The sequence below is a fragment of the Macrobrachium rosenbergii genome, chromosome 16, assembly GCF_040412425.1.
Source record: "Macrobrachium rosenbergii isolate ZJJX-2024 chromosome 16, ASM4041242v1, whole genome shotgun sequence".
In the NCBI taxonomy this organism is placed as follows: Eukaryota; Metazoa; Arthropoda; class Malacostraca; order Decapoda; family Palaemonidae; genus Macrobrachium; species Macrobrachium rosenbergii.
This window is the reverse complement of record NC_089756.1, coordinates 28,612,848-28,639,214: the sequence shown is the minus strand read 5'-3', so window position 1 is coordinate 28,639,214 and position 26,367 is coordinate 28,612,848. Positions and strand designations below refer to the sequence as shown.

General features: G+C 36.1%; 2 protein-coding genes across 5 annotated transcripts in view; both read right to left on the bottom strand.

Annotated features, from left to right (window-relative positions):
- Positions 1 to 3,636, bottom strand: part of LOC136847242 (gamma-tubulin complex component 2-like) — a 45,892-nt gene extending 42,256 nt beyond the window's left edge. For 2 of the 4 annotated variants that reach the window (XM_067118735.1, XM_067118737.1), the window contains exons 1-3: positions 3,443 to 3,636; positions 1,341 to 1,415; positions 1,048 to 1,212 (exon numbers count right to left, since the gene is read on the bottom strand). In XM_067118735.1, the coding sequence (XP_066974836.1) occupies positions 1,048 to 1,212; positions 1,341 to 1,393 (218 nt within the window). In that variant the 5' untranslated portion in view covers positions 1,394 to 1,415; positions 3,443 to 3,636. Of the gene's footprint in view, positions 1 to 1,047; positions 1,213 to 1,340; positions 1,416 to 3,340 lie in introns of all 4 variants that reach the window. The other 2 variants (XM_067118738.1, XM_067118736.1) reach the window with 2 other exon arrangements.
- A 3,404-nt stretch (positions 3,637 to 7,040) lies between these two features.
- On the bottom strand, positions 7,041 to 22,081 carry LOC136847241 (HMG box-containing protein 1-like). Its single transcript, XM_067118734.1, has 7 exons — positions 21,701 to 22,081; positions 17,489 to 17,630; positions 16,620 to 16,756; positions 15,156 to 16,096; positions 14,823 to 14,979; positions 14,366 to 14,632; positions 7,041 to 13,496 (listed from the first exon to the last, which is right to left on the bottom strand). Exons 2-7 carry the CDS (start codon positions 17,615 to 17,617, stop codon positions 13,346 to 13,348), a joined length of 1,782 nt encoding a protein of 593 aa, XP_066974835.1. The 5' UTR covers positions 17,618 to 17,630; positions 21,701 to 22,081; the 3' UTR covers positions 7,041 to 13,345.
- Between the last annotated feature and the right edge of the window lie 4,286 nt (positions 22,082 to 26,367).

Here is a 26,367-nt window from a genome sequence, read left to right as displayed (position 1 = left end):
TTTAGAGGCCCTCAAGTGGGATATCAAACCCTCCATACTCGGCTCCCCATGGGAGGCCTAGGGAAGGTAAGTCGGGTTAAGGGAGGCATTCTTCCTCCTCCACGAGGAGGATAAATCCCCCCACAAGTGAACGAAGTCCGCCAAAGAGGAGTCTTACGAGGCAACTGCCCCCACCACACCAACCCTCTACTGACGAAGCAGTAAGACACAGCAAAAAGGAAACCACTCCCTTAGGAGTAGCAACAGCAGGAGGAAGCTTGGCCGGGGGCAAGAAGGAATCAGAGAATCCTCGGTGCACTCCAACAACACTGGAGAAACTTTCTTCTCTCTCTTCTTTTTCCGGCCAAACTGCACCCACTGTTCGGATAGCCAGACACGACTCTCACTACACTGGCTTGATTGGTTGCAGTCATGCTTCCTGTACAACGTACACAACGTATGAGGGACTATTTCCATGGAGGAGAAGAACCAATTACAGGATTTGTTTATTCCTGGGCAGCACCTCATAACAAACAGTTTCCTCTCCTCAGGCTGTTTCAAGCTAGGGGTTTGCATTATAAATACATAAAGCAAACAAACAAACACCCACATAAACACAACAAACAAAACAAACAAAGTCAAACAGCAGTTAGGCAGAGTGCTGTAAAACTCTTCTGCGATGCCTGCAGAGAAAACAGGGAGTGGAGTGTGAACCGATGAGTGGGTGAGCTTCCCCAACATCAGTACCCAACGACCTCGTCTGAAAGTTCACGGCCATTCCAGCTCACGTTCGCAAGTAATATCCTATGTAAAGACCTTCAGGTTTGTATTTGAGTAGGAACAAAATGACCATTTAGGACACAAAATGCAAAATCTTGATCTAATCACTCACTTTTAGCCCAATAATATTTTACTGTACTGAGAAGAGGGTAAGTTCAAAAAAACCACTCCACATCCATCTTCTTAAGGTAAATGCTCGCTTCAAGAGACAGACAAGAAGTAATGAAAAGATTATGATAAGTCAAATAATGCACCAAGTACAACAGAGAAGTACGGTACTGGACTCACTTGCGACTTTTAAGTTCATCATATTTATTCACGAAGGCTTTTCGGCTACTAGACTTCTCTGCCAGAATCTTAACTGCACTTGACGCCGATGCTTGCGTGTTATCGAATCTATGAATGGAGGCCTTCAGATTTTCAGTATAATTTTCTGCAACCGTTGGATTTATCCTAAAAGAGCATACCAATTATTTTTAAAATTCATACTTTTAACATAAAATTTTAAGATGTTGACACAACTAACTATGACTTTTTAACATAGATCAAAGCTTTAAAGCAAAAACAAAAAAAAAACTTACCCTAAAAAGGTGCAAAGTTCGCTCACAATGTGATGAATCCTGAATTCACTCATGATTCCTGGATTCACTGAAACACTGTTGACCAAAAAATTAAAGCATCACATGAGACATTTTTTCAAGACTTGAAAATATTGTTTAGGATAATAAAAAAAACCTATCTATAAAAGCTACCATTTCCAGAAACAGAAATCATTTTATAAAAGAGAAGATGTGATAAAAAAATTCACAATTAACAATAATATACAGTATCAGGTTAGATCAATGTTTGTCAATATCGGCTAAATCCTAATTTTGATCACAGCTTTTCCATTTCTACCAATTCCAATACTGTACTAATAATTGTGAGGCATCATCAAACCTTTCTTGATTCCTTTTAAAGAAATTTCAATTTCTGACCTACAGACTATTTCAAAAATTTTCATTTACCTACATCAAAAGCTTTGATGACAGATATAATATAAATATTGTACCTTACATTTATCAGACTTTGCATTAAAAGAAAAAATAAAGTCGAAGGGATAAAAATAAGACAATAGGCCCACCCATTACTGGTGTTTTCCCAAAATTCCATAGTTTCCCAAAAAGACATCCTTGCCACTGTGCTACAGTGTGTGAGAACCGCAAAAATGGTTGATTTGCAGAAGGCTAATGTGTGACTGACGTTGAAACAGGATAAAAGAAGAAAGGATACTGTAAGCTTGGAAAAGTGTAAGCCTATGGTCCGCACAGGCACTGCTATTTGACAAGTATCCTACCCACTTAGGCTACCCAGGCTGAGCTTACCCTAGGACCAGGCCAGGTCTATCCTACTCGCACACTTCGCTACATCCAGCCTACACTATGCGTAACAGGGTAAAAGTTTGTTTCCGGTCCGAACTCAAATTCTACTGGGGCTAGTGCTAAACACGGCGAAACAGTGATTCATCTACACTGTTTTGCCATATTTAGTACTAGCCCTGGGGGGTCAAATGTATTTCGCAATGTTTAGTACTAGCCCCTGGGGGATCAAATGTCCCCAAGTGCATTTCACAAAAGTGAAACCTAGAAAAAATCCTCAATTATTTACATATATTCTATCTTTCATTGTGATAAACATAAGTTTGCAAGAATTATGTAAATAGGATAATTTTTTTTGCAGAACTAAGTATTAGCTCCGCATCGGGTATTACCTTGGAAACTTACTTTTCCTATAGTATTTTACTTGCTTATCAAGAATTTACTGTTATTTTTTGTCGCTTGACTGTAATAAACCTGTAACTAACCTCACAACTGAATACATTTTTGCTATTGCACATGTGCAGTGTTATGGGGGGAAATTTCGTAATTCTTTACAAAAGGTCCGCATCAATATTTGATGTTTGTTGAATGTGTTGGGTTGTGCCCTTAAGGGGGGGGTCGCAGTGGGGGCGAAGCCCCCCACCCCCTCGCTAGGCCTAGGTAGGGGCACGGCGCCCTAGGTTAGGTTAGGTGGTTGTGTTAAGTTACTGTACATATTAAGGGGTTTTGTATTATTTAAGTAAGGTCAAACACCAAATATTGATGCGGACCTTTTGTAAAGAATTACCGGAAATTTTAGTAAAAAGTCGAGTCTTCTTCACCGGGGGGGTCTGGGAGGCGGAACCCCCCCCCCGGGGTAAGTAACACAGCATACCAGGTTAGGTTAGGTAAGGTACGTTAGGTTAGATAACAGATTTCCTTAGCCATTCGCTTCTTGAACATACGGCTCCGTAATGACTTCCGTATTCGCGGAACCGTTCCATCCAGTCCGTGCGGAGCCGTTACTTAGAAATACCAATATAATAAATAATAAATAATAAATAGAGTAGGGATGATCGGACGGGAAACGAACATCATCCCTCAACAGGGTAAACTTCCCTATTTTTAGGGAAAGGTACACTCCCCAAAAACCAGGCCTAGGTTAGCCTGTGGTGGGCTTGGCATGTCCTATAAATTAATTTGGGTATTTCTGGCAAATTAAATCGCCATCTCCTCTTACCAACCTTTAATTCCATTATAAGTTTTCTGACATTTCAATCGAGGGGAAATGGGCGCGCATCTGCCCGTTGCACAGCAAGGGTTTAGGCTCCTTCTCTAAAGCTTACCTCGCTCTTCAAAACCTAATTAAGTCTTCCTTTCATTATCACAGCCGCCTTTTCATGATCTTCTCGGGGGGAGTGTCAGCAATCTCGTGAGTATCTCAGCGCGAAACTCCTCGAGTATTTATATTTTACCTTTTGTTTACATACACAACAACCGCCATACTAAAAGCAGCCGATTGAAAGTCACATCAGGAGATACTTTTGTAGTGCTCCTTCCTTACTTTTGACTTGAACTGTGGATGATATAAACATCTCTTTTTATCAGTATTAAATCAGAATGCCATACAGAGAGCTTAAAATCATCTATATTTATCAAATATATATTCGTACAGAGAATTAATCATAGCTCTTCCAGAAATCTAACTTCTAAGTAAACCCCTTGCAAATGAAACCTCTCAAAATTCGTACAGAAATTTATTTGGCGAGCGAAATATTATTGAGTTCTGACATTTGAACAGGAACGAATATTTATTTCACACGATGGAAGGAATTAAAGTGAAATAACTGTGATTAGATTAGGAGAGCCCGAATGAGGTTTTTGTACATTTAGAAGGAATTGTTTGAAGATGTGGGTGCAATAATGAAACTCCTCACTCCCTACAGCTTAATTTATCTCTGGAAGGAAATATACTGTATATATAATATATATATATATATATATATATATATATATATATATATATATATATATATATATATATATATATATATATATTATTAAACTAGTCTAGAGCTACGTTGTTCAAAGTCCACTCTAACTTTTGAGCCAATATCAGAGCAGTCTACCTTATACCTTACTATTGATTGCTGAACGTCTCTTGCACCTAACTGGAACTGGTTCAAATTCACCATACCAGTTCGTGTTAGTTATTTCACCAATAATCAGGCCGTGAATTACCTCCTATTTTGAAACTGGTTACGTAAACTACCCTAGTTAAGAGTTCCCCGTGTGGATCTTGGAATTGTAGTGGTAAGTGTATCGGGAAAGATGCGGAAATCAAGATATTAAGAGGTCATTGTGGCAATTGCAAATACGTTCATATCCGGTAAAAAAACTAAATTTTGTGTGTATGTGTATGTATGTATATATATATATATATATATATATATATATATATATATATATATATATATATATATATATATATATATATATATATATATATATCAATACTGAATGGGTAGGATGATGAGGCAAAAAAGCCCATGGTATATTTCATTGCACGTCAGACCAGCAATGCGGTGAGATGATTATTGTCAACAGTTTATTCCGACATAAAACACAGGTGAGTTAAAAGTCACAATACATAAAGACAAGTAAAATACTAAAATGTACGATACATAAAGACAAGTAAAATACCAAGTTGCAGAATACAAAAAGACAAGTAAAACACTAAAATGCATATGAAACTTATAAGATCCACTAAAATGCATATAAAACTTACAAAAGATTTACTGAAATAACAAAAAAAAAACTAGTGAAAACGAACTAACCTGCTGGTACAAAAAACAGAACAGAACTGGAAATAGCAACAAAGCAAGGGGAAGGAGAGAGAGAGAGAGAGAGATAAAAAAATTAAAACATCAAGATAAAAACAACTGGGTAGAGCTGGACTGTGTTTAATTCAGGAACCACTAGTGGGTATTAGGAGAGTGCTTGGCGAGTACCCTGCTGTAATTTTGTTTTGTTTGGCCACGTTCAAAAATTTTGGTGAATACTGCGTAGAGTCAAAGCGGCAACTGCTTTTGACCTGCATGAATATATATATATATATATATATATATATATATATATATATATATATATATTATATATATATACATATATATAATATATATATATATATATATATATATATATATATATATATATATATATATATATATATATATATATATGACTATTTATCACATCACCGTGATTCATATACAATCAGAAAGCTACAAACGTCCTTTAATATCCAATTCACTCTACCTCGGAAATAATATATTTTCATATATGTTACCGAAGGGGAATTTTTAGTTGATAATAAGTCCACCGTCCCGTGGGGTCGAACCAGCGACGGACGAGGAATCAGGACTACAGGGACGCACGCTGGTTCGACCCCACGGGACGGTGGACTTATTATCAACTAAAAATTCCCTTCGTAACATATATGAAAATATATTATTTCGAGGTAGAGTGAATTGGATATTAAAGGACGTTTGTAGCTTTCTGATTATATATATATATATATATATATATATATATATATATATATATATATATATATATATATATACTTACTGTGTTCAACTCCACATACAACAGGTTGTGGAATTGAACATTGTACTACATTTACACATTATTTTAACACAGATCTGAAGCAGAAGATTATTAAAAATATCTTGTGACCAAGATATAAAGTCAAAAGGATTTTGGCTCAAGAAAAATTCCTTCACACAAGTGTAAATGATTATATATATATATAATAATATATATATATATATATATATATATATATATATATATACACAATCATTTAGGTTTTTTCTTAGCAAAATAACATTAGAGTTCAGGGAAATGACTTAACAACACTGTCTTGTGTGAGGGAATTTTTCTTGAGCAAAAATCCGGACTTTTCATCCTTACAAGTTATTTTTAATGATCTGCTTCAGATCTGTTATTACATATATACTGTAATCTGTAAATCTAGCACAATGTTCAGTTCCACAAACACTTCATCAAGGTGTTTTGCAGTTCCAGTAACTGGCATAGTCTTGAGATCCACAAACTCCTTTTCAAAATACTTTTAATCAATGTGTATCCAAAATCTGCAAAACTTGCTTTGAAAAGGTTCAGGTACAAGTGTTAATACAAGCCTATGGTGAAAAAGATTTTGAATTATGCGGCAAATTTAATCTAACTTTAGTCATGCACTTATTTGTTTGGAATACAGTACTTATGAGTCATGACTGTTATTGCATTGAGGGGTATATTTTACCAATACCTATTTTTTATCCACAGCCGTCTCGTTACGTAGTATAAATGCAGGATTCCTACACGGTACCCGACTATGATAATTTCATTTGTGGTTATCTAAGGATGGAGATGGAAAAAACATTGTTCCTTTAATATAAGCTCTTCTCTGGTCATGATCAGGTCCATTCTTCCAGCTAACCAATCAGGTACCTTTCTCTCATTCTAAGCACTGTATAATCAACTCAGCCAAATTTACAGTTCGTTAGCTGTAAGTATAAACAGGCTCCTCAGTTCCATGAATGTCAGTCTTACAGTGAAAACCAGAGTAGGAAACAGGAATGATCCAAATAATTTACTTATTGTAAACCAGAAATTTGATTAACAATCTGACTCAAGCTGTTTCTCTAGAACAGTTCCACTCACATGGGAACTGGGGTATAGCTGTCACGTTGAACAGTGTAGTGAAACTTTTTGTACACCAGATTTCAGTGTTTTTTTAAACAATAAAACTGCAGCAATGGGATGAACTGCCAAACTAGTTAAACTAACTTGTGCAAGATTGAAGTAGTATTTAAAAATATCAGGCTACATGCACAGCCATTCACTGACATCCTAGTGTAAGGACAAAGAATATTAATGTGAAATTCATTTTTTTATTTGTTACACAAAAGACATCATACAGGGAGTATTTTCTTTATACAAAATATCTTTCAAATTAATACCATGTAAAACATTGTCATGCATGCAACACCTAAAACAGATTTACTTAATATTCTTGGTGTACATTGCCTTAGGTAATATACAGCATCCCTTCAGAGGAAGCAAGACTGACCACCAATGAAACAGGTGGTTGGACATGCTCTCACAGTAGCTCATAGGGCCTGCTTCACTTTGTATAAACAATATAACTGTACAATTTAAGCTCATCTAATTTACATATATTTAATACATGTTAAACCACCATTTTTCTGGGATGTAAACTTACTTCCAGTTTTGCCTTTTGATGTTATCTGGCATCTAAAGCCTTTTTTTTATATAAATACAGTAGTATCATTGATCTTCAACAACAAAAACCCAAAAGCCAAGTAATCACTGCAAATAAACAACAGCCCTACTTTTACTTTCCTTGATAAAAAACACTTTATAAACAATTACTTGTAAACACATACCAATGATAAATGTCCACTTTATAGAGAAGCCAGAAATAAAACGACGTTTTAAAAATTCAATTAAAAAAACCATCATTCAAACAATTTAGGGTGGGTTTGAAAAAGAAAAGTGACATGTAATACTGTACTGTAATGACATGGGCCAACAGATACATTATGAAAGTTTTAAGACCCTCACTTGCCCTGGATTACTTGTATACAGTGCACTGCAAGTATTTCTTTATTACAAACCAACGATATTCATTTTCTGAAGGAACCATATAAACTGGTTGACAAAACCTGACAAACACTGGAAGACAATGACAATATGGCTTTTAAGATATAGTTTGCCAAGTATTTAATAAAACCTATTGTGTTTACTTGTGCACTCCTACGAACCACTACTACTGCTTCTAGTCTTTTAAGATTCAGGTCACTCTAATCACAGAACTTTGTTCTTAAATTAAACCCTGGTAGTTCAAGACAGCTTTGTGCACTTTTAGAAAATGGATGATTGTGTTTAAATACCAAAACAGTTATACCATGATAAAGGATTCACCAAGAGCAATTACGATCTGGTGAACTGGGCTGCAAAGACTACAGCTGTTGGAAACTTCAACTGCTCCAATGCTGTACATCCAAGCCATTGCCTCTGCTCCCCATTTAATGCTGCAAAAGAAATGTCTTTCCAAAGTTCTAAGTAACAAACAAACAATATGGCAACTGTGGTACGTCGCCAACCTGATTCAAGCGGCAGTAGTCAAAAAATTGTTTAACTTTCTAAATAAAAAAAATTATGATGTTCCAATAAACATACTAATAGTTGGTATTACAAAATGCCAAAGTATTATTAGCATGTATAAAAAAATCCAAAATAGCAAGAGGATCACTGCACATAAAAAGAATATTTACAAAATGCACTTCAATAAGGTACAGTCCTAATGAACTCCAATTCATATGCCATGAGTTGCCACAAGTATTGGTCCCTACGAATCAGGTGTACAATGACCACATGATTAAGCCATTGCAAGTACATTGTAAAATCAAAATTACAAAATTTCATTATTTGAAAAATAAAATGCTGACACTAAATACAAGATTTTCTGTCAGTCCTCTAATAATATTTGTAGATCACAGCTATACACCTGTTCACATCACAAGAGAACCTAGATGATATTGAACACCCTATTCTAGTGAGAGTAAAGGTAGAAAATCACAACTGATTCGTAGGGATCACACCTCTTAAGAAGTACACTCACTATCGATACAAATTTATCAGGAAACTTTGCCTGTACATTCAAACAGCAAAATAATAATACTATTATTACTAATAATAATTACACTGAAGACAACAGAATATATTGGCTATCACTTAGGTCTTCATTCTTAGCCTAGAATAGTGAGATCAGACACAAACCATCTCCTGACGCCAGCTGGGATTCCACTGCACGTGCCCTGTTCACATCAGACAACCCCCAACCCATATCACAACACAGGAGCAAAGCTGGATTTATTATATGGTTGGAGTAATGGCCAAAGTTGAGCAGTTAAAGAAAACCAAGCTATACTAGACCAAGGTGTCCTCCAGCCACAAGAAACATATATACAGAACATTTCTTGCTGCACAGTTCTCCACTGGAACCCAGAGCAGTTATTCGTACATCAAGCATGAGGAATTCATATTTCTTTCTCTGACATTTTAGGGAGCCAAAGTGTTGTGCTACCTGGGGAGGGTTTTCTTACATCCTATGGACAATTGGACTTTACACCTTAACTCCTCATATCCCAGCCTTTGTACAATCACAATAAATCACAATGAGAAAAATATAAAACTCTTAGCAGTGTGTGATTGTCACCTTAAACAATAAAACCACATTCAATTAATGTGATTTTGTTTACCATAGGAAAAAAATTATATCAAACATTTAAAGCATACCACATAGCTATGACAAATGCAGGCTAGGCAACATTTATGCAATGCAAATGAACTTTGCTAATGCAACTAGAATTTGAGTCATAAAAGAAATCATCATTTATGCCTGAGCTACACTTTGCCATGGTGTCATATACACAATGGTAATCCGCAGTTCTGTGTATACAGCCGCAGGATCAAGCCATCCTCTACACTGAGATCACGTGAACTATACTAATAATTATAATAACAAAAACATTCTCAATGTACCACACTGCTCAATTAGCATCAAGACCACGCAACCACAGTAACAATTTTGCCACAGAAAATGACTTCAAAGATCTTCCCAATTTGAATAAATAAAAAAATATATAAACAAAAGCACTAATGACATAAATAATAGTAACAAACAACCAGTGCGGTCACTGGTGAGAATGTCTTAGTCCAATTTCTGAGAAAGACGTAACTGCAACTCTCGGACTAACATGCAGGAGTTTTAAGAAATAAAAAAATTCGTGAAAGGAAAAGATGAAGGAGAAGACCTGATGAATTGGAAAATAAACCATCTCTCCAGCATGGGAATCCTACAGCAGTTCTGAGTGGCAGTTACAAAATGACATCAACTGGACTTTACTCTCCTGGTGTTCCTGACAGGGGTTTAAGGACAGACGAATGAAAGACATGCGGCTGCAGCTGCCGAGGGTCACTTGGCAGCCTGCAGGATAATAAAAAGAGTGCTAGAGCTCCATAAAGGTTAAGCTTAGCTTTTATCTACCACACTAATACTTCTTTCTGAGCAAATTTAACTTCTTAACCTATTATTTTTAAATTTCTCTCCAATAAAAAACATAATATGATTCTCTGTATATCTGTTACCAACTGTAACTGTAAAATTTCAAAAAAAGTCCTTTCATAACATTGCTAATTTACAGTTAACACAGTTGCAGGAAAAAGGGAAGTTTCAAGCTACGAGTAGAAAAATAGTTGAATATCTTTTTTAAAGTTCTGAACAAAAATAGCTTGTTCTATACACATCATTTGTGCTTTTGAAAGACATATAACGCACGAGCACAAGGCAGCAGGTCATATAATCCCAATTCTGCAATTCACACTATTGCTGCAATTTCCATCCCCCCCTCCCTTGCTCTTTGCCAATAAGACAAGCCACCTCTGGAGCCTATAGTTTCTATTTTATTACTTTGGCAGAGGACAAGCAAGAAATTTTAGTTGGCAGATTTTACCGACCTTCAATTTACAACAGGTCGTACAAGCATGTTTCAAAATTCTTGTTCAAATCATTTGACTGCAAATATAAGTTTACTAAAATTAAAAACTTTTTGACCAATAGCGCACAGATCACTATAACCCTATGATCCAATCATTAATGAAGGAAAGCAAAGTGAGAAGAATATGTTTGGGGGAGGGGAGATGGTGGCACGGTAACCCAGCTAAGGGTTTACCGCAAATCACTCAGCTAAAGGCATACTAATTATAATAAAATTTTACAGTAAGGCAGCAGAACTTGACCACCTAGTCAGAATTTTCAACCTGTTCTACGGTTAATCCAAAGTAAAACATTGTTAATGGTTACTCACTTTTACCCGCCATTTATGAAAACATGTATACGCAGATTTCAAGGTCTATCCTAGTCTGCTGTTTCTTCCTCTGGCTACTTACTGGCAGTGATTGCTGAATGACATGATGGTGGTAGTTCTGTATTGTATTCATGAGAGCCTACATAACTGCCAAGGATATAAAAAAGAAACTATACTCTCTCTACAGAATGTGGCTATCGACTCTTCTTCCAAATATCAACAGAAAAGAACACCATCTAGCATCATACCAAATTACTTCAGTAATTTGGTGAGTGATGGCACTTTTTAATATACAGTACAGTACATATTGATCCTTATAGTAATCAGATATTAAATAGCTTCTATTGCAAACCTTTAATAACAATACTTTGGACTATGTAACAGTTAATTAGGAAAAGTTCCCAACTTTTCATGAACAAACCAATTACAGTACTCCTAAAATTATCTGGGATAAATTTGGTTGAAGATAAAGCTATAAGTCAAGCCAGTGTATTTAAACTAAGTGATCAATAACCGATTGTCAAGACACCTGCCATTAAATCTCAATTTCTACTATCACATTCATATAAGGCATATGTTCTGATAATTGAATGGATAATCAATGCCTCAAGTGCAAAGTAAAATGAAGAGGCAAGTTTTGTCTTATCAAAGAACAACCAATTGTTTTAGAACAGCAACAATGCAAGACTGCAACCAATCATTCGTAGCCACTCGCTTAGAACAACTCAGCACGGTGAGCCATTACATAAGTATATATAAATAAATAAATACATAAATAAAAAACTTGTAAGGCTCCACAAACTTTCAGTACCAAATGATATGGTTAATGAAAGTCTCCTGATTACTCAGCACAATGTTAATGTACTCTGTACTGTACGTACTGCACTAGAATGAAATTACAGAAAGGTTTGAGGGTATTATCTTCATTTTGAAAAATTACATAAAAATTATCACTGTGCTTTAGATTCAAGACCCCAACAACCATCATAAAACTACCAGAATTTTCATTTACCTTTAGGTGAAACATTTATACTTCACTATTTCTGATGGTGAAGAGTTTATGTGTATTTAATAGACATCTTGCAAGCAAAATTGCAATTTCCATCCATATTCTTGATTAGCGGACCATTAAGAATATACTGTACCCAGTTTGAAGGAAAAATCCACTATCAAATACTACTAAAACTTGGAATAACTCAACTAAAAGTAGATATAAATTAAAGATGAGTATCAAATTTAATCACCAGGAATTTTACCCAACACAACATACAGTACAAGTTGTTCCTTGCGAGTGGCATGAACTTTACTTTTATGCAAACACAAATTTCTGATGAAATGAAAATTGAATGAAATGTGGGCAGTTTTCATTGCTCTTAAAAAGATGATCCTATAAAAAGAGTTGCCATGTGTGAGAAAGTAAGCCTATCTGAACACCATCACTGAAAAGTTAACACAAACACTAATACTGCAATGAGATAACCATTCAAATATTATGTTCATGACAAAATATGAAAATATGAACTGAGCAAAGAACCAACATGAATTCACCTTTATAAATCTTACACAAGGTTATACAATACTGGATTGAAAATGGTAAACACTTTATGGGGGAAAAAGGAGAGAAAAAATAAATACCATAAATGTATACTGCTACTCTCCCTCCAACAGCTGAAAACCTTCAGCATATCGTTCACCCTTATCTGAGAATACTCGATCAAACCTTATTAGCTAAATATAAATATGATAATACTTGATCTCCTTGATATTTCAGTTGCAGTATCACTCATAAATAATTATACGAAAAAGTGGCTATACTGTTTACTTTAAAAAATCCAAGTCATTATTGCACATTTATACTGCCAAAAAATGTGCTTTTGGACTTTTCACACCTGACCTACCCACCCCATAAAGTAAACAGAACTCTCACTATTGACACTTTGCAAAACACTTTCTTCAGATTCAACAATGCAAGAATATTATATATATTTTATTTACATTAAAAACCTACTGAAAATAGTACTCATGTAGTTTCCACTGTTTCTAATCTCTGTGACATGTAAAGGCAAGACAGATTAATACCAGGGCAGATACACAAAATATTACTATGTTGATTATGATGCCCTCCAGCAAACTACCTTTTCCAAGGTAAATACATGACAAAGCCACTGCGCAGTTGTCTTTATAGAATGAGAAGACACGCTGTGCTTCAAATGTTCCCTTGGTTCCAAAAGTAGATATAAATTAAATGCATAAAAAAAAGATCATTGAAATGACCTAATCTAACATATCTTAGCTTGTGGAATGGGAACGCTTTCTTTTCCAGCAATCAGGATCAATCCGCTTTCTCTCCTCGGCTTGTGCTCTGGCTTCTGAATTGAATGACTCTCGGTCTTCCTCTGGCAATGCTTTCCACATTGCTCCCAATAGAACTGATATTGCCCTGTAAAGTATCAAAATGCATTAATAACATTCAAAGAGATTAACAACATAAAAAAATACTGTTTTGCACAAAACTGCTAAATTACAATTTCTTATAAACTTTATGGGCTGCTTTTCTGCATCAAAGAACACAAAATGTGAGCTTTATTCACATGCTGGATTCAAAATAGTCCTCAATTGTTTTTATCAATTCAAGTAAAATGTTGTACTTGTTTACATCAATACCCCGTGCAGACCAAATGGTATGCTTTACATAAAGCCTTTAAAGCACCTACTGTATTATTATTAATTAACTAAGCTCTAGGCTTATGATAATGCATTTGATTAACTCTCATTCTTCCAAGCCTTTAAAAGTATTATATACTTTATAAATGTCTGTTTTATTCTAAGTTTAAATCGTGGCTTAACGACAGAAATGAACTTGCACTGAACCATTCTCAAGCAGACAATTACAACAGGCCTTCATTTATCTTTCCTTTTTAACAGACTGTGTATACTGGTTGGAGCATACCTAAAGCCTAGGTGTTTGTTCATCAAACTTTAGCATGAAAGTTACTCTTTATGTGGTCTATTAACAGTTCAATAAGGATTCAAACTTTAACTGAAGTTATTATTGGATCAAAATTTCTAAACATGAAAATACACTATATTCTGCATGTACCACAAGCCACTGATCGTGGCAAAAATTTGGCCTACCATAATATTCCTTCTCTAAAATGCATTTCTACTTATTTAAATTGAAATGCTAGTTCTTAATGGGTTTTCACATCAATTTTTGTTCTTGTTTCCTCTGTGGTTTTTTTTTTATTTTCGTCTTGAGATATGCTTCCTCACCATTCTACTGTTTGTAGGTGCCTTGCCAAAACTAACCTGTTGTCTTTTCCAGGATATTGCTGGATCAGTTTAAGTCGATGATGCTTAGCAAAAAGCATAAAACCATTCATAGGTCGCCTGGCACGTAAACCTCCCTCGCCACTACCAGAAGCTCCACTTCCTCTGCCATCTCTGTTCTTCTTGGAGGGTGAGGCTGGCGGGGACAGGAAGACAGTCCGCTGTGTGTGTGGTGGAAAAGTGGCACTTGGGGGGGCTGAATATGTTCCAGGACCACCTTCAACTGGATCATCATTAAAATCAAATCTGTAAAAAATTTACCAAAATTATAAAAAACTACTAAAAGAGACAGGATACCACTGTATCACAATTACTTAATGCACACTGTACAATAGGACGCTTGGGATATATAAATGCTGAATGTAATGGTGAACAGACAATTTGCTTAAGCAAGTGTACAAACGAGACTGGGACTCTCATAAGGACCCTTTAATACCTTTTCATTGCATCAGCAAGGTCTGGCGTCACTACTGGTATTGGGGTTTGAGTAGTTTCAGGATGATAAGGAGGTAAGCACACATCACTTTCCTGAAGCTGTTGGCAAGGTAGGCTGTATCTCTCTGTTGCTCGCTCAGGAAATACACTACACCAACCTGGAAATTTCAATAACATTGACAAACTGAATGAGCCTCTTATATATAACCTCTTACTTTATCATTTTAAGAATGTTATCAAAACTTAGTATGCTTAATAACATGTAGCCAAATTTCTATCAATCTGAATTTACTACCTGTACATCATTGCACAAGTGCTACAAGAAAAAATTTACCTTTTCCATGAACATAGAAAGGATGATCAGGAGGTGTTATCACCATTATGTCTTCTTGCTGAACCATGACTGGTCTAAAATAAAGATGACAATAACTTGGAGAACCTGGTATATGTGAAGTTGGACCCTCGTGAAGAATGCGCATAAGATGTAAGCCATGAGGAGCATAACGTTGCTGGTGTGTACGTTCAAGCTGACCAAGCTCTTCACTTAACCTGGCACCAGTCACCTGACCACCTGTACCAAGGACAAAATGAACCCGTACTCCAGACATGAACACAGACCAAACATTGGTTGGCCACTGGTGACCTGACGTGGGCTGTGGCGATACAGAGGATGGGCAAGGTGAAGAACCAGGACCCAATCTGTCTGCAGGCCCTAAACCACCACCACCACCTATTCCTTGAGGTCCCATTGGTCCTTGAAGATGCGGAGAAGGTACATGGGGAGACACGTGGTGAGGAGATGGCATGTGAGGTGACGGCACATGGGAGTAGGAAGCATGACAGTCAGCAATCATCCCTACTTCACTCTCCAGTTCTTCTCTTGAGGAATTGAGGGATGATGTGGATGGATGTGAAGGGGCTGGAGATAGCAGAGATGAGGGAAGACCACCTATAGGGGCTGTAGAGAGATTCAAAGGGCCCTGACAATCTCCTGACATACCTCCAGCCCCAAGAGAGGAGCCATTGGAATTTCCTTCACTGAAGGGAAATCGGCTGGTAATTACTGGGATTGCAGAATGCGGATGTGGAGTGTGAGGAGTGTGTGGAGTTGGTAAACCTGGAATTCTAAGTGATGATGATGACGACGATGATGAAGATGAAGGGATGACAGTTGACTGTTCTCGCACTTCAGAAGTTGATTTGATGACACCATGAGTGGCCCCTTGCGGTAGTTGTAAGGCCTGAGCCTCTAACTGGAATGACCAACTGTGGGCTCTGACAAAAATGAAAAAAGTAATAAAGTCTTCATTTGAAAGAATAACTGCCTACTCCAAAATAACTAAGGAATATCAAATGTCACACTATTTCAAATGTTAAAATTAAGGTCATATAAATATAATTTACTGAAAGCTGAACTTCATGATAAAAAATTTTTATAGCTCATAGAATAAAAATGAGAAAAAGGCATTACATACTGTAACTTAACTGATCTTATAATAATTTTATCGTATTAATATACAATAATTTACTGTAAGCTGGACTCTAGGGTTAGAAACATGCCTAAAGAAAATAAGAAAACTTCCATTATTTATTCTAACTTCAATTTTTCTTCTACTAAGACAAACATAGCTGCATTAGTCTCAAAAAATACAAAATACAGTATTAAAAATTTGATTGCAGTATGAAAATTTAAAAACTATTAATATTCAGCAATTCAGCATTTTTACAGAATCTCTCCAATGAAACATACACTTAAAATTAAAAAGTGTGACAGCATTTGCACAACTCTAGCACAAACCTTTTCCTGAGTGGTAGATTTTTCTGTGTAAGTGGTGACTTCGGACTGGTTGTGGTGATTGCAGCAAACTCTGGGATCATTGCCTCAGGTTCTAGTGTTCTTTTGCTAAGGTCTAAGGGTGGAGGTACAGGTCGCATCTAAAAAGGAAATACAGTGCTTTTATGTAATGGCGCTGCAAACTACAGTAGAAGAAACGTTTTCAGGGTCTGTTAAGGTGCCACAGTGTTTGTACATGTGGTATTACCCAAAATGAACCCAAGGCCTGTGTGCCTGTAATCACCACAAAGAATAACAGTGAAATGAATATGGTATATATTATAAATGAATTTTTTTAATAAACCTCTGAACCAAGTCACCATACCTACCAGTCATGCCATATTTTCAGTAATTAACAGAAACAATTTCAATAAAGTGATTTTGGACCAATCATAAACACTGTGAGAAACAATTGGCTAAATGGGGGAATAGAAAACTAATGTAAACACTATTTCATGCAGAATAATTTAGCTCAAGATGACTCGGTGAACAGCCTCAATTAGCTGATATACCAAATATATCTCACATGGCCAACGTTAGGCTTCACTGAATTTGTCTCTGTATCAGTTTAAAAAAACCTGAATTATTTTTTTTAGTATTCCTATTAAATGTTATAACGGCTTTAGAATAACAGAACTGTCATGCCTTGACCTCTACGAGCTCAAGTTCACTATGGAAGATATAACCAAACCATAATGAAACTTAAATTAAACTAATCTTGAGATTCACTATAGAAAATCTAACCACTCTAAAATGAAACTTGATGGTCAAAATATCATAAACCTTACTCTTATTCTACTATAAAAATCCAAGTCTTTGAAAAATAATTATACCTTTCTCTTAATGCTGAGATCGCGTGGTTCCTCAGGGGATGGGGAGTGGGATGTATGAAGGGACATAGATTCCATGTCGCTCCCCATGTCAGGAGACATACGTTCTTCCTCTGACATAGTAATGCTCATCTTGACAATTTTACTGCAAAAAGGAAAAAGTCATTTTCAAAATAAAATCCAAAAAGTACTTCTTTTACAATACGTGTAGTAAGTATTGAACCATATATTCATGAAAATCAAACATTGAACAGAACAAAAGCACAAGCTTTTGTTTGAACATATCAAACCCCTATAATTAAATTTTAGTGTAATATGTGGTGGTACTCTCATACTTTTAAATTAGTAAAAGAAGTAGATTAAAAAAAATATATGGTAATTGTACTATGCATAAATTACCTACATAGCCTACAACAGGCAATCTTCCTCTGTAAAATCTGAGAACAAAATCTTATCAATTGAAGAGAAAGGGTCATGTATACAGGGGGTCAAAAAAATGTACTTTATTGGCAGAGAAAAAAAAATTGCTGTTAGCAAGGGAACCTATGCACTGTAATGAAAAACTAATAAACCAAGTGAATGAGGCCCTCTCTCGACACCAATTCAAGCTTGAACTATCCCATAATAGCAGGAAATAATTAATTAAAAACACAAGCAAAAAATACAAATCAAAGGTAACATAGTAAAACAAATATAACATTACAATACAAAAAAGAAAATTTAAACCTTGTTGTACATGTGATGGAAAACTATGCATCACTTCTACAAGAGAACAAAATTATCAGAACTGTCTTTTATTAAGGACCACTGATTCTAAAAGGAAAATTTGCGTAATATAACTTCATAGCAGAGTAAGATTGCAGCCTAATTAGTCAAACTAATAGCCTGTATTTTGAACAAATTATCCAGGTACAACAGCTACAGTACAAAAGACAAAATAATAACATTAAATTGCATAATGTACTTCATGCACTGATCGAAACTAGATTTTACCTAAGATACAACCTTACAAATGTACAATATGCATTATTCCTAGTAATACAAGCAGCTTGCTCCATTCAAACCACCTAACCTAACACTACCGTAATTGGAACCGTAATAGGAACTGCTGGTTTTAAATTCACCTTCAACTTCCATTATTGATTACTTAGCCTATACCAAAACACCATTAAGAATGATGATACGTATAGGACACTTAAATAAATCTGTAGATCGTCTAAAACATCTTAAAACACTGTCAGAGGAAAGAGGCCTTTGGTTTAAAAAACTGAAAATGGTCAGAACACTAGGGGATAAATGCAATATTACTGTATATATATCATAATTATAGGTCCCTTCACAGAAACTTAAATAGCTCTAACTAACTTTTCATTAAATGGTGATTACATAAATACACTTTATAAATCAAAAGATACAGCTGAAATACTTTTAGAACAAATATAAGAATAGTATTTGCAAACGCTTCTATGAATAAAGTCTTTAAACACGTCTGTAAATGAAATTAAACATTACAAACATTTCTACCATTGAAAATTATTTATTTACTATAAACAAGCCTGAATAATTACAGTTTATATAAATATAAATATATAAAATCCCATACAATATACTGAAAATATATGTAAATTTAAAAAGTCTAATTGCCTATCATTATTCTGAATAGCCTGTAACTGAAAAAAAGCAAAAATATAACCAGACCAAATTAGAGATAACTACTGGTATTTACCCTTAAAAGTACTTCAAATAAAGTCATGTGAATTGGGAAAATAAATTTAAAAAAAAAAAAAAAAAGGACTTTCAGCTGTATGCCACCAAAATATGAACATCACAAGGGGGCTCTGGAACTTTCAATCTGGTCATGCATATCCAAAAAAAACTGCAGCATAGATTTTTAGGAATTTACAAGAAACACACTTAAATCTGAGATGCTGGCATATACAGTACGCTCCCAATACAGCAGCCCTTTTCTGGATGACGTCACAATAACAAACTCATAGAATAAAGGGGATGACATCACAAAAACAAACTCAAAGAATAAAGGTCATCTTTGTACTGTTCCTATTTATATACTTTATGTAACATGTCTAAATGGTAGTGACCATTAAATGATTCCTTAGCAAATCCTGTCACAAAAAATGTTAGAAGCTGCAGAAAATTGGAAATTGGCTCAAACACAATGTAAACATTTTCCACTAACTTAAGTTCATGATAGAATTAAAAAAAAACAAAAAATCATATGCCTGCAAAACATGATCAAAACAATGAATGAAAAAAATGAACATTAACTAAAAAAATTGACAAAATATTTCATGGCTTAATTTTAATCAATCACTGTTAAAATTTTATCCCATATGATTACAAACAAAAATTAATTTAATTTGATTACAACAAATCTAAAAGTAACCTTAAATATTCTAATGCCGTTCAGAAATGAAGAGAAATCTGTAATAAAACAAAATAAATTATCCATCAAATGACTGATAGAGTACTGTAATCTTTCAGGGAGCATCAGATCCTAACCTTATGATTAACTATATTGACTTAGATGAACAGTGTATGAAAATATGAAAGCATTTTTACATTCCAAAGTACCTTTGGTGTAATACAAGGGGATTAGGTTGTTCTATAATAAATGATTTAAATGACCAGGCTTTTGTTTTAATGTTTCTCTCTCAAATCTATCCTATTTCTGTTTTTCCCTTTTTCACACAAAAATAGTGATGGGATATATGTTTTCAACAGAAATACTGTACTGCAGTCATCATGGTGGAAACTGGGATGTATACCTGAAATCAAAGGGTGTAAGGCTATTCAACTAATACTATACAAAAGCGCACAAAATTGACAAAAGAAATGAAATATTTTAGCAAGGAAGTCTGTTTACCAAAATATTTATCAATAAATATGCCATTGCATCTTATACCTTACTGTTTCATCTTTGTAAGAATCATAACTGAATTATACCAATTAAGAGGCAGAATGCCTAAATGTCTGTATGAGGGTTATGACTCCCAACCCTCTACAGAGAAACACTGCTACACTTGGAACATTGCTCTTCTCCAAATTAGGTACACAACTGACACTCTGCTCTTAAAAAAATAGTGTTTTATAACTTGTATTACACTACTTAACATTAAATTATTTCCCTTCACTGACCAGGGCTGCTAGGCATGGTGTGGCCATGGGAAGTTGACTGGTATTTTTCTATGCAAACAGAACTTTCTATGCAGCCCTGGCTTTAACCTAAAACTGCAGAAATTATTAATAAAGACTACCAAATATCTTTTAGGTCTGGGTACACTTACTGTTGATAGCCTAGCCTCAAGAATCTATGAAACCTTCCTACTGTTCCAGAATTACAGTACAGATTTTGAAACTGAAATTTTAGCTAACAAAATAAATTGCTGTATTAATGTTCAATTAAGGGAATGGTATATTCGCTGAAAATACACCCTAAAGATCAGTCTAAAATTTGCATTCAACTTAAATGTAAATTAAAAAAATGCTTTTTTATGTCTTAAAACCTAATCTAGCCCATATTATATCCTAACAACACCAGCACCAAAAACTGTGCAGCCATGAAAATATTTAGTCCATAGGATACATGAAAATTACTAAAAATCTTTAAGGGAAACATAGGCTATGCTAATGAGGCCTAGCACTCAATCAGAGTACCATGATCAAAGGGCCTATCAAATCTTAAAACCAATCTGCTGACAACCCAGGAGGAGGCATTTACAACCCACAAGAACAAATTCAAAATAGTTCATAACTGGCTACTCTAGCTAATATTATAAAACTCAATTTTTACCAATTAAGAAACACATTAGCCAGGCTAAATAAACTTTAGCAGCAAAGCAGTAGCCTTGATGATCTTAAAAACCCGAACCATATTTAAATCAACCTGCGATCCTACGCTAGCCTAAGCTAGGGAAGAAGTGTTAGGTTAAGAAAGATATAAATAAAACGACGAAGTACGTGATGAATCTTTTCGAGCCTACTCCACTCTAACTTCGTTCAAGTTCGAAAAAATCTGACAGGCTAACTTCTGACGATGGCCAAGACTACCAAAAGTGCCTCGAATTACGAGGAGAATTCTCGCTCGGAGCAGGAAAACGTTGCCGTTTATCAAGGGAATGAATGCACTTCTGCGGAAGCCTTTTACGTCCCTATCCCTCTTTTTAACCAAGTGCCAATTTTCCACCCTGTACTTACGGGAATTAAACTGACGAAAGGCAAAGGGGCCGACAGTGATGCCAAAGAAAGTCCAACCTCTTCAGGGGTCAGCCTTATTCCATAAAAAAATAAATCTCCCGACGACGAGAGATTTGACGACAGCGATATTATTTTTTGAGATCAACAAGTGCAGCACATCTTTCGACGAGTCAAGTGCATCCAAGACTCTCTCATCTCTCTCACTGTTCACTGGCAGTTCCTTCTCACCATCGTGCCTCATATATGCCCATTTCCCGGTACCGTATAAGAGTAAAGTCACACTAAACTTCAAGAGCCAGTGGGAGCCATCCTACTGCAGCAGGGAAGGGGACTTCACTGACAGTGCTTCAACACACATCGAGCCTTCGCTACTTACTGCCTCTCGCCAAAACAAAACACCGCTAATCAACACGGTTCCAATAATATTCCACGTAAACTAAAATTTAGAGCCACCATAAAACACGACAAGTACAGCCCCCAACGTTCATTGACAGTTTGAAATTTAGTCCCTTCATAAGGGAATTCGTAAGCTAGGGACGACAAGAGCGTGCGTCTGCTCAGCACGAGATGCTAGTAAGTTTTAAGAGACTCTGCCGCTTGAGCCGCACTTTTTACTGAGGGTTCCGTGACCATGACCTCAGAGCAAAGCACGATTGCCAAATCTCCGTGTATTACTAATTATTTCTCTTGTTTTGAATATGTTATGAAATATAACATCATATGACTTCACATATAGCTATATATTATTATATATAAGTATGTGAAGAGAGATTTGTTCAATATTTTCGTTAATTGAAATATGCAAATTACTTATATGGCAATGCAAGGACGTTGGAGGCTACAGCAGGTGGATTGGAGGCAGGTTGGCACGGGCGCCGGGAGTCCTAGGTCTCGACGTGTTTTTTACATATTATATTTTATGTCATATTATCAAACGTTAAAATGCAGAACTCCACTAAGGAACACTGGCAAGTGTTTGACATCACAGCTGATATGAATACGAGGACTCCGTAGTCTAGGGATGTTATGCATAAACTTTTAAAAATCCTACCAGGCCACTTTTCCAAAGAAGGTCTTACCCCTACCTTTGGCCAGAGTTGCTCATCCAACCTGCTCCTCGTCCATTTCTGTCTTTGTTGGGCTCACATCCTTAAACATTTCACACTCCTCTCCGGACCGCTGTGAATCTCCTTTTGCAGCAGTCCCTCTCAGTTAGGCAAGGTCGCAGCCTTTTTAGCGTGGTAGTATGCATAATTTATTTAAGATTTGGAAAAAAATGGGTTACAATTTAAGCAGTTCTCTGGTAGTATGCAAAGACATTTCAAGTATCCGAGATACTGCCATTTACAGTTAGTTATGTAAATAAATGTTAGAAGAATAGGCAATAGCGATGAACGCAATTCACCCTCCGATGGCAAGTGGTCAGTCTTCCACGGCCTCATTAACTACGTCTCAGCACGCCGAAATCACATAGCAACGGCTATAGTGCTCTTATATATAGGTCCCTGCACATTCCGGGTGAGTACTTTCTCATGTGATTTTGTGGCGCCTAACGCTAATTCTCTTGATGGCTCTAGAGATGGCCATCGATACGTGGGCAGGAAGGCCGACCGAAAGGCTCGGGACCGCATGTTTAGTATACCCGGGGATGGAAACGGGCAACGTCCTTGTGGGGTATCTTCGACAAGGTGCTGGCAGCTTTCGTCTCGTAGAAAAGTACCCACGCCGTGAGCTTCCAAGATTCGCCAAGCGGTTATCTACCCTGAGACTTTCTGGCCGGCCGTGGCTTCCAACTTTCTCTGGATGTCGTTCCCTTCCTCCAAAGAAGCGATGTCTTTAGTTAGGGAGGCTCTTCGGCACAGCGAAAACTGGAGACAATATGAAAATGAACAAAAAGAAAGAAAAAGAAATCGAAATGACAGCAGCGGGCACTGCAGACTGTACCCGGGGCGGTCAGATACGGTACGAGAGTATCCGAGAGGCAATTGTATTACTTCTCAACACGAAACACGATGTTAAAACCCAGGTCAAACGAACTTACATCATCAAAAGTCGGTTCTTAAACCAACTGCACCATTCCTCATTCTCATTTTCACGCAATAATGGTACGCAAATTCATTATGAGTTAATGAACGAAATTCCAGATAGTTATAATGTCAAATAATAATGACAAAGCATATAAAATTATTCACCGTTCTCAGCGGAAGGCAGTCTCCACGATCAAATATACACTTAGCATATCAAGTGAACCTCACTGGTGAATATTTTCAAGGAATCTCTTGGAATGACGTAAAGCCGACTTATATACAAGTTTTTTCTATGTTAAATGCATCGTTCACGGACATATCTTTCAATGAAAAAAGACCCTAGCAAGATTACCTAGGATTCTGGACAATTTCTCTTTCTGTCATTTCCACCGTAAGTCATGAGTGATTCCACTGAACAGCGATGGTCCGTAGACCTATCCATAATCTCAGATGTGGTTATTTTTACCAACGCATTGTTAGAAATGAACAGAAAGCCAAAATATGCATTTTTGTTTTCAGAGTATAGCAGGCATTGCCGATAAAAATGCTTTTGCATGAAAAACCCAAGGGTTGTTAACTCGAAGCTGAGAAGCACCTGAGCTGGAGTTTGGTGTCAGAAAAAAAAAAATTAGGGAGGATGCCTTTGTGAGAGGATTACTTTTCGGTTTAGTCGCGTTTCGAAAGTGAGGCTGTCAGAGTTGGTTGGTCTCATGAACCTGATATTAAATCAGGAAACCAACAAAAAATTTGCAAAGTTAATACACATATATATACAGAGTATATATATATGTGTGTGTGTGTGTGTAAACAGCAGTTTATCTGCGAGAGCATCTTTTTCGAAATTTTTCGAAAATTTTAGTAGTTCGTGAAATATTCCTTCGAGGGCCATAAAAGTGTTATATAATATATATTCCAGGCAATGATTCATTTTAGCGCTTTGCCCATCGCGGTAACTGTGTAGACAGAACTCTGCAAAAAGTATGATGCTGTTTTCAGAATCTGATAAGATTTTGATTTTGATTGAGTTAGCTTAGTAAGACGCGAAAGGGATTAGGAGGTATGGAGTGGACCTCTGGACTCTACCAACAGAAGTCTGAGAAAATTCAGGGAATAGCTGTTTTAATCAGTAGGCCTATAGGGGTACCAAGCTCAAACCTGTGATTAACGTTTTATTAGTCATTAACCGATACTTATCCGTTATTCTCTCTCTCTCTCTCTCTCTCTCTCTCTCTCTCTCTCTCTCTCTCTCTCTCCTCATGCTGTCTAAAATGTTCCAGCTGCACTTACTTTACTGTACATCCCTGTATACTAGACTTTTGACCGTGGGATGGATTCCTTACATTCCATTCTAACAAAATTATATCGATGGGTTTCGAGAGTGAGGAAAATAAAGAACATGAATTAGTAACTTTCTCTTTCCCTTATTTGCTTTCCAAAATATTTTGTTTAGCCGTGGTCTTGTTCGCATAAGATCTCTATCCTCAACAAACGCCATATTTTTCCCATTTTAGGGTTTGTACGAATGAATTGATTGTAACGTGGAGAGAAATCTCCGTAGAGTGTATCGCAAAATTCTCCAGCCGCCTATCGTGATGAGAGTGGCATTTTCGTAATAAAAAATAGAGACAAATGTGATCTGGCTCATAGAATTATCAGATATATACATGCATATCAATAAATAGATAGACAGATTTTACGTTGGATCAGATATAAAGGACATGTGCAGCAAATTTATAGTTTGCGTGTATGTGAAAATAAGTAAATACCTCTGTATATATATATATACGCACATACAGTATATATATATATATATATATATATATATATATATATATATATATATATATAAATTATATATGTATATATATATGAGTGTGTGTATGTGTCCTGTGACGTAACATGGCAACCCACAGCTGAGCAAAGATGTTTCAGGGAAGGTCTTAAGACACTGGCTTCCAATGTACACGCTAGCAAGGAGAAAAATGTCAGAAATACGAATCAAAATCGGCTCCTCTTGGGTTCAGTTTGTGATAGAGCCTGCCACACTCTATTGACCGCTTCAGTTATGCTTTCTCTGATTAACTCACTTTAATGAACGCACGCTTGTACTTTGTACTTTCTTTGCTGATCTAGCAACAAGTTATATGAGCTGTGAAACTTCATTTTGTATCGAATTTTGGTTCTGGCTTTCAGCAATTTATTTCTCGGGAGCAGTCACGCTGCTCTGAAATAGAAAGGTTTGAGTACTTTTCGCCACTATAGCACCTCAGTTTCTGGTGAATGTATCGATGGTAAAATCCTTTGTTAAGTCAAAAGCGTCTAGTTCAACAACTCACAAAAGCGAAACGATGGACACTTGAGAACAAATGCAAAAGGAAAATAACAATACGTCTTTATTCCTAAACTAATAATCAAAGACGGCCGTTAAGATTTGAGATCAGTAGATTAGAATTCTGATGAGAAATTGTAAAACTAAAAAAAAAAAAAATCAAGTCACAGTTAATCAAAATTCAAGGAGGTAGAAATGGTATCAAGTACAACCCAAGGTCTGTAAAGAAGTACTTAACCAAAATCACTATAAACATCAGGTTCTTCGTTGGGCCAGTGGGTTCCGTTCTCGGCTAGCACTCTGCTGGCCGC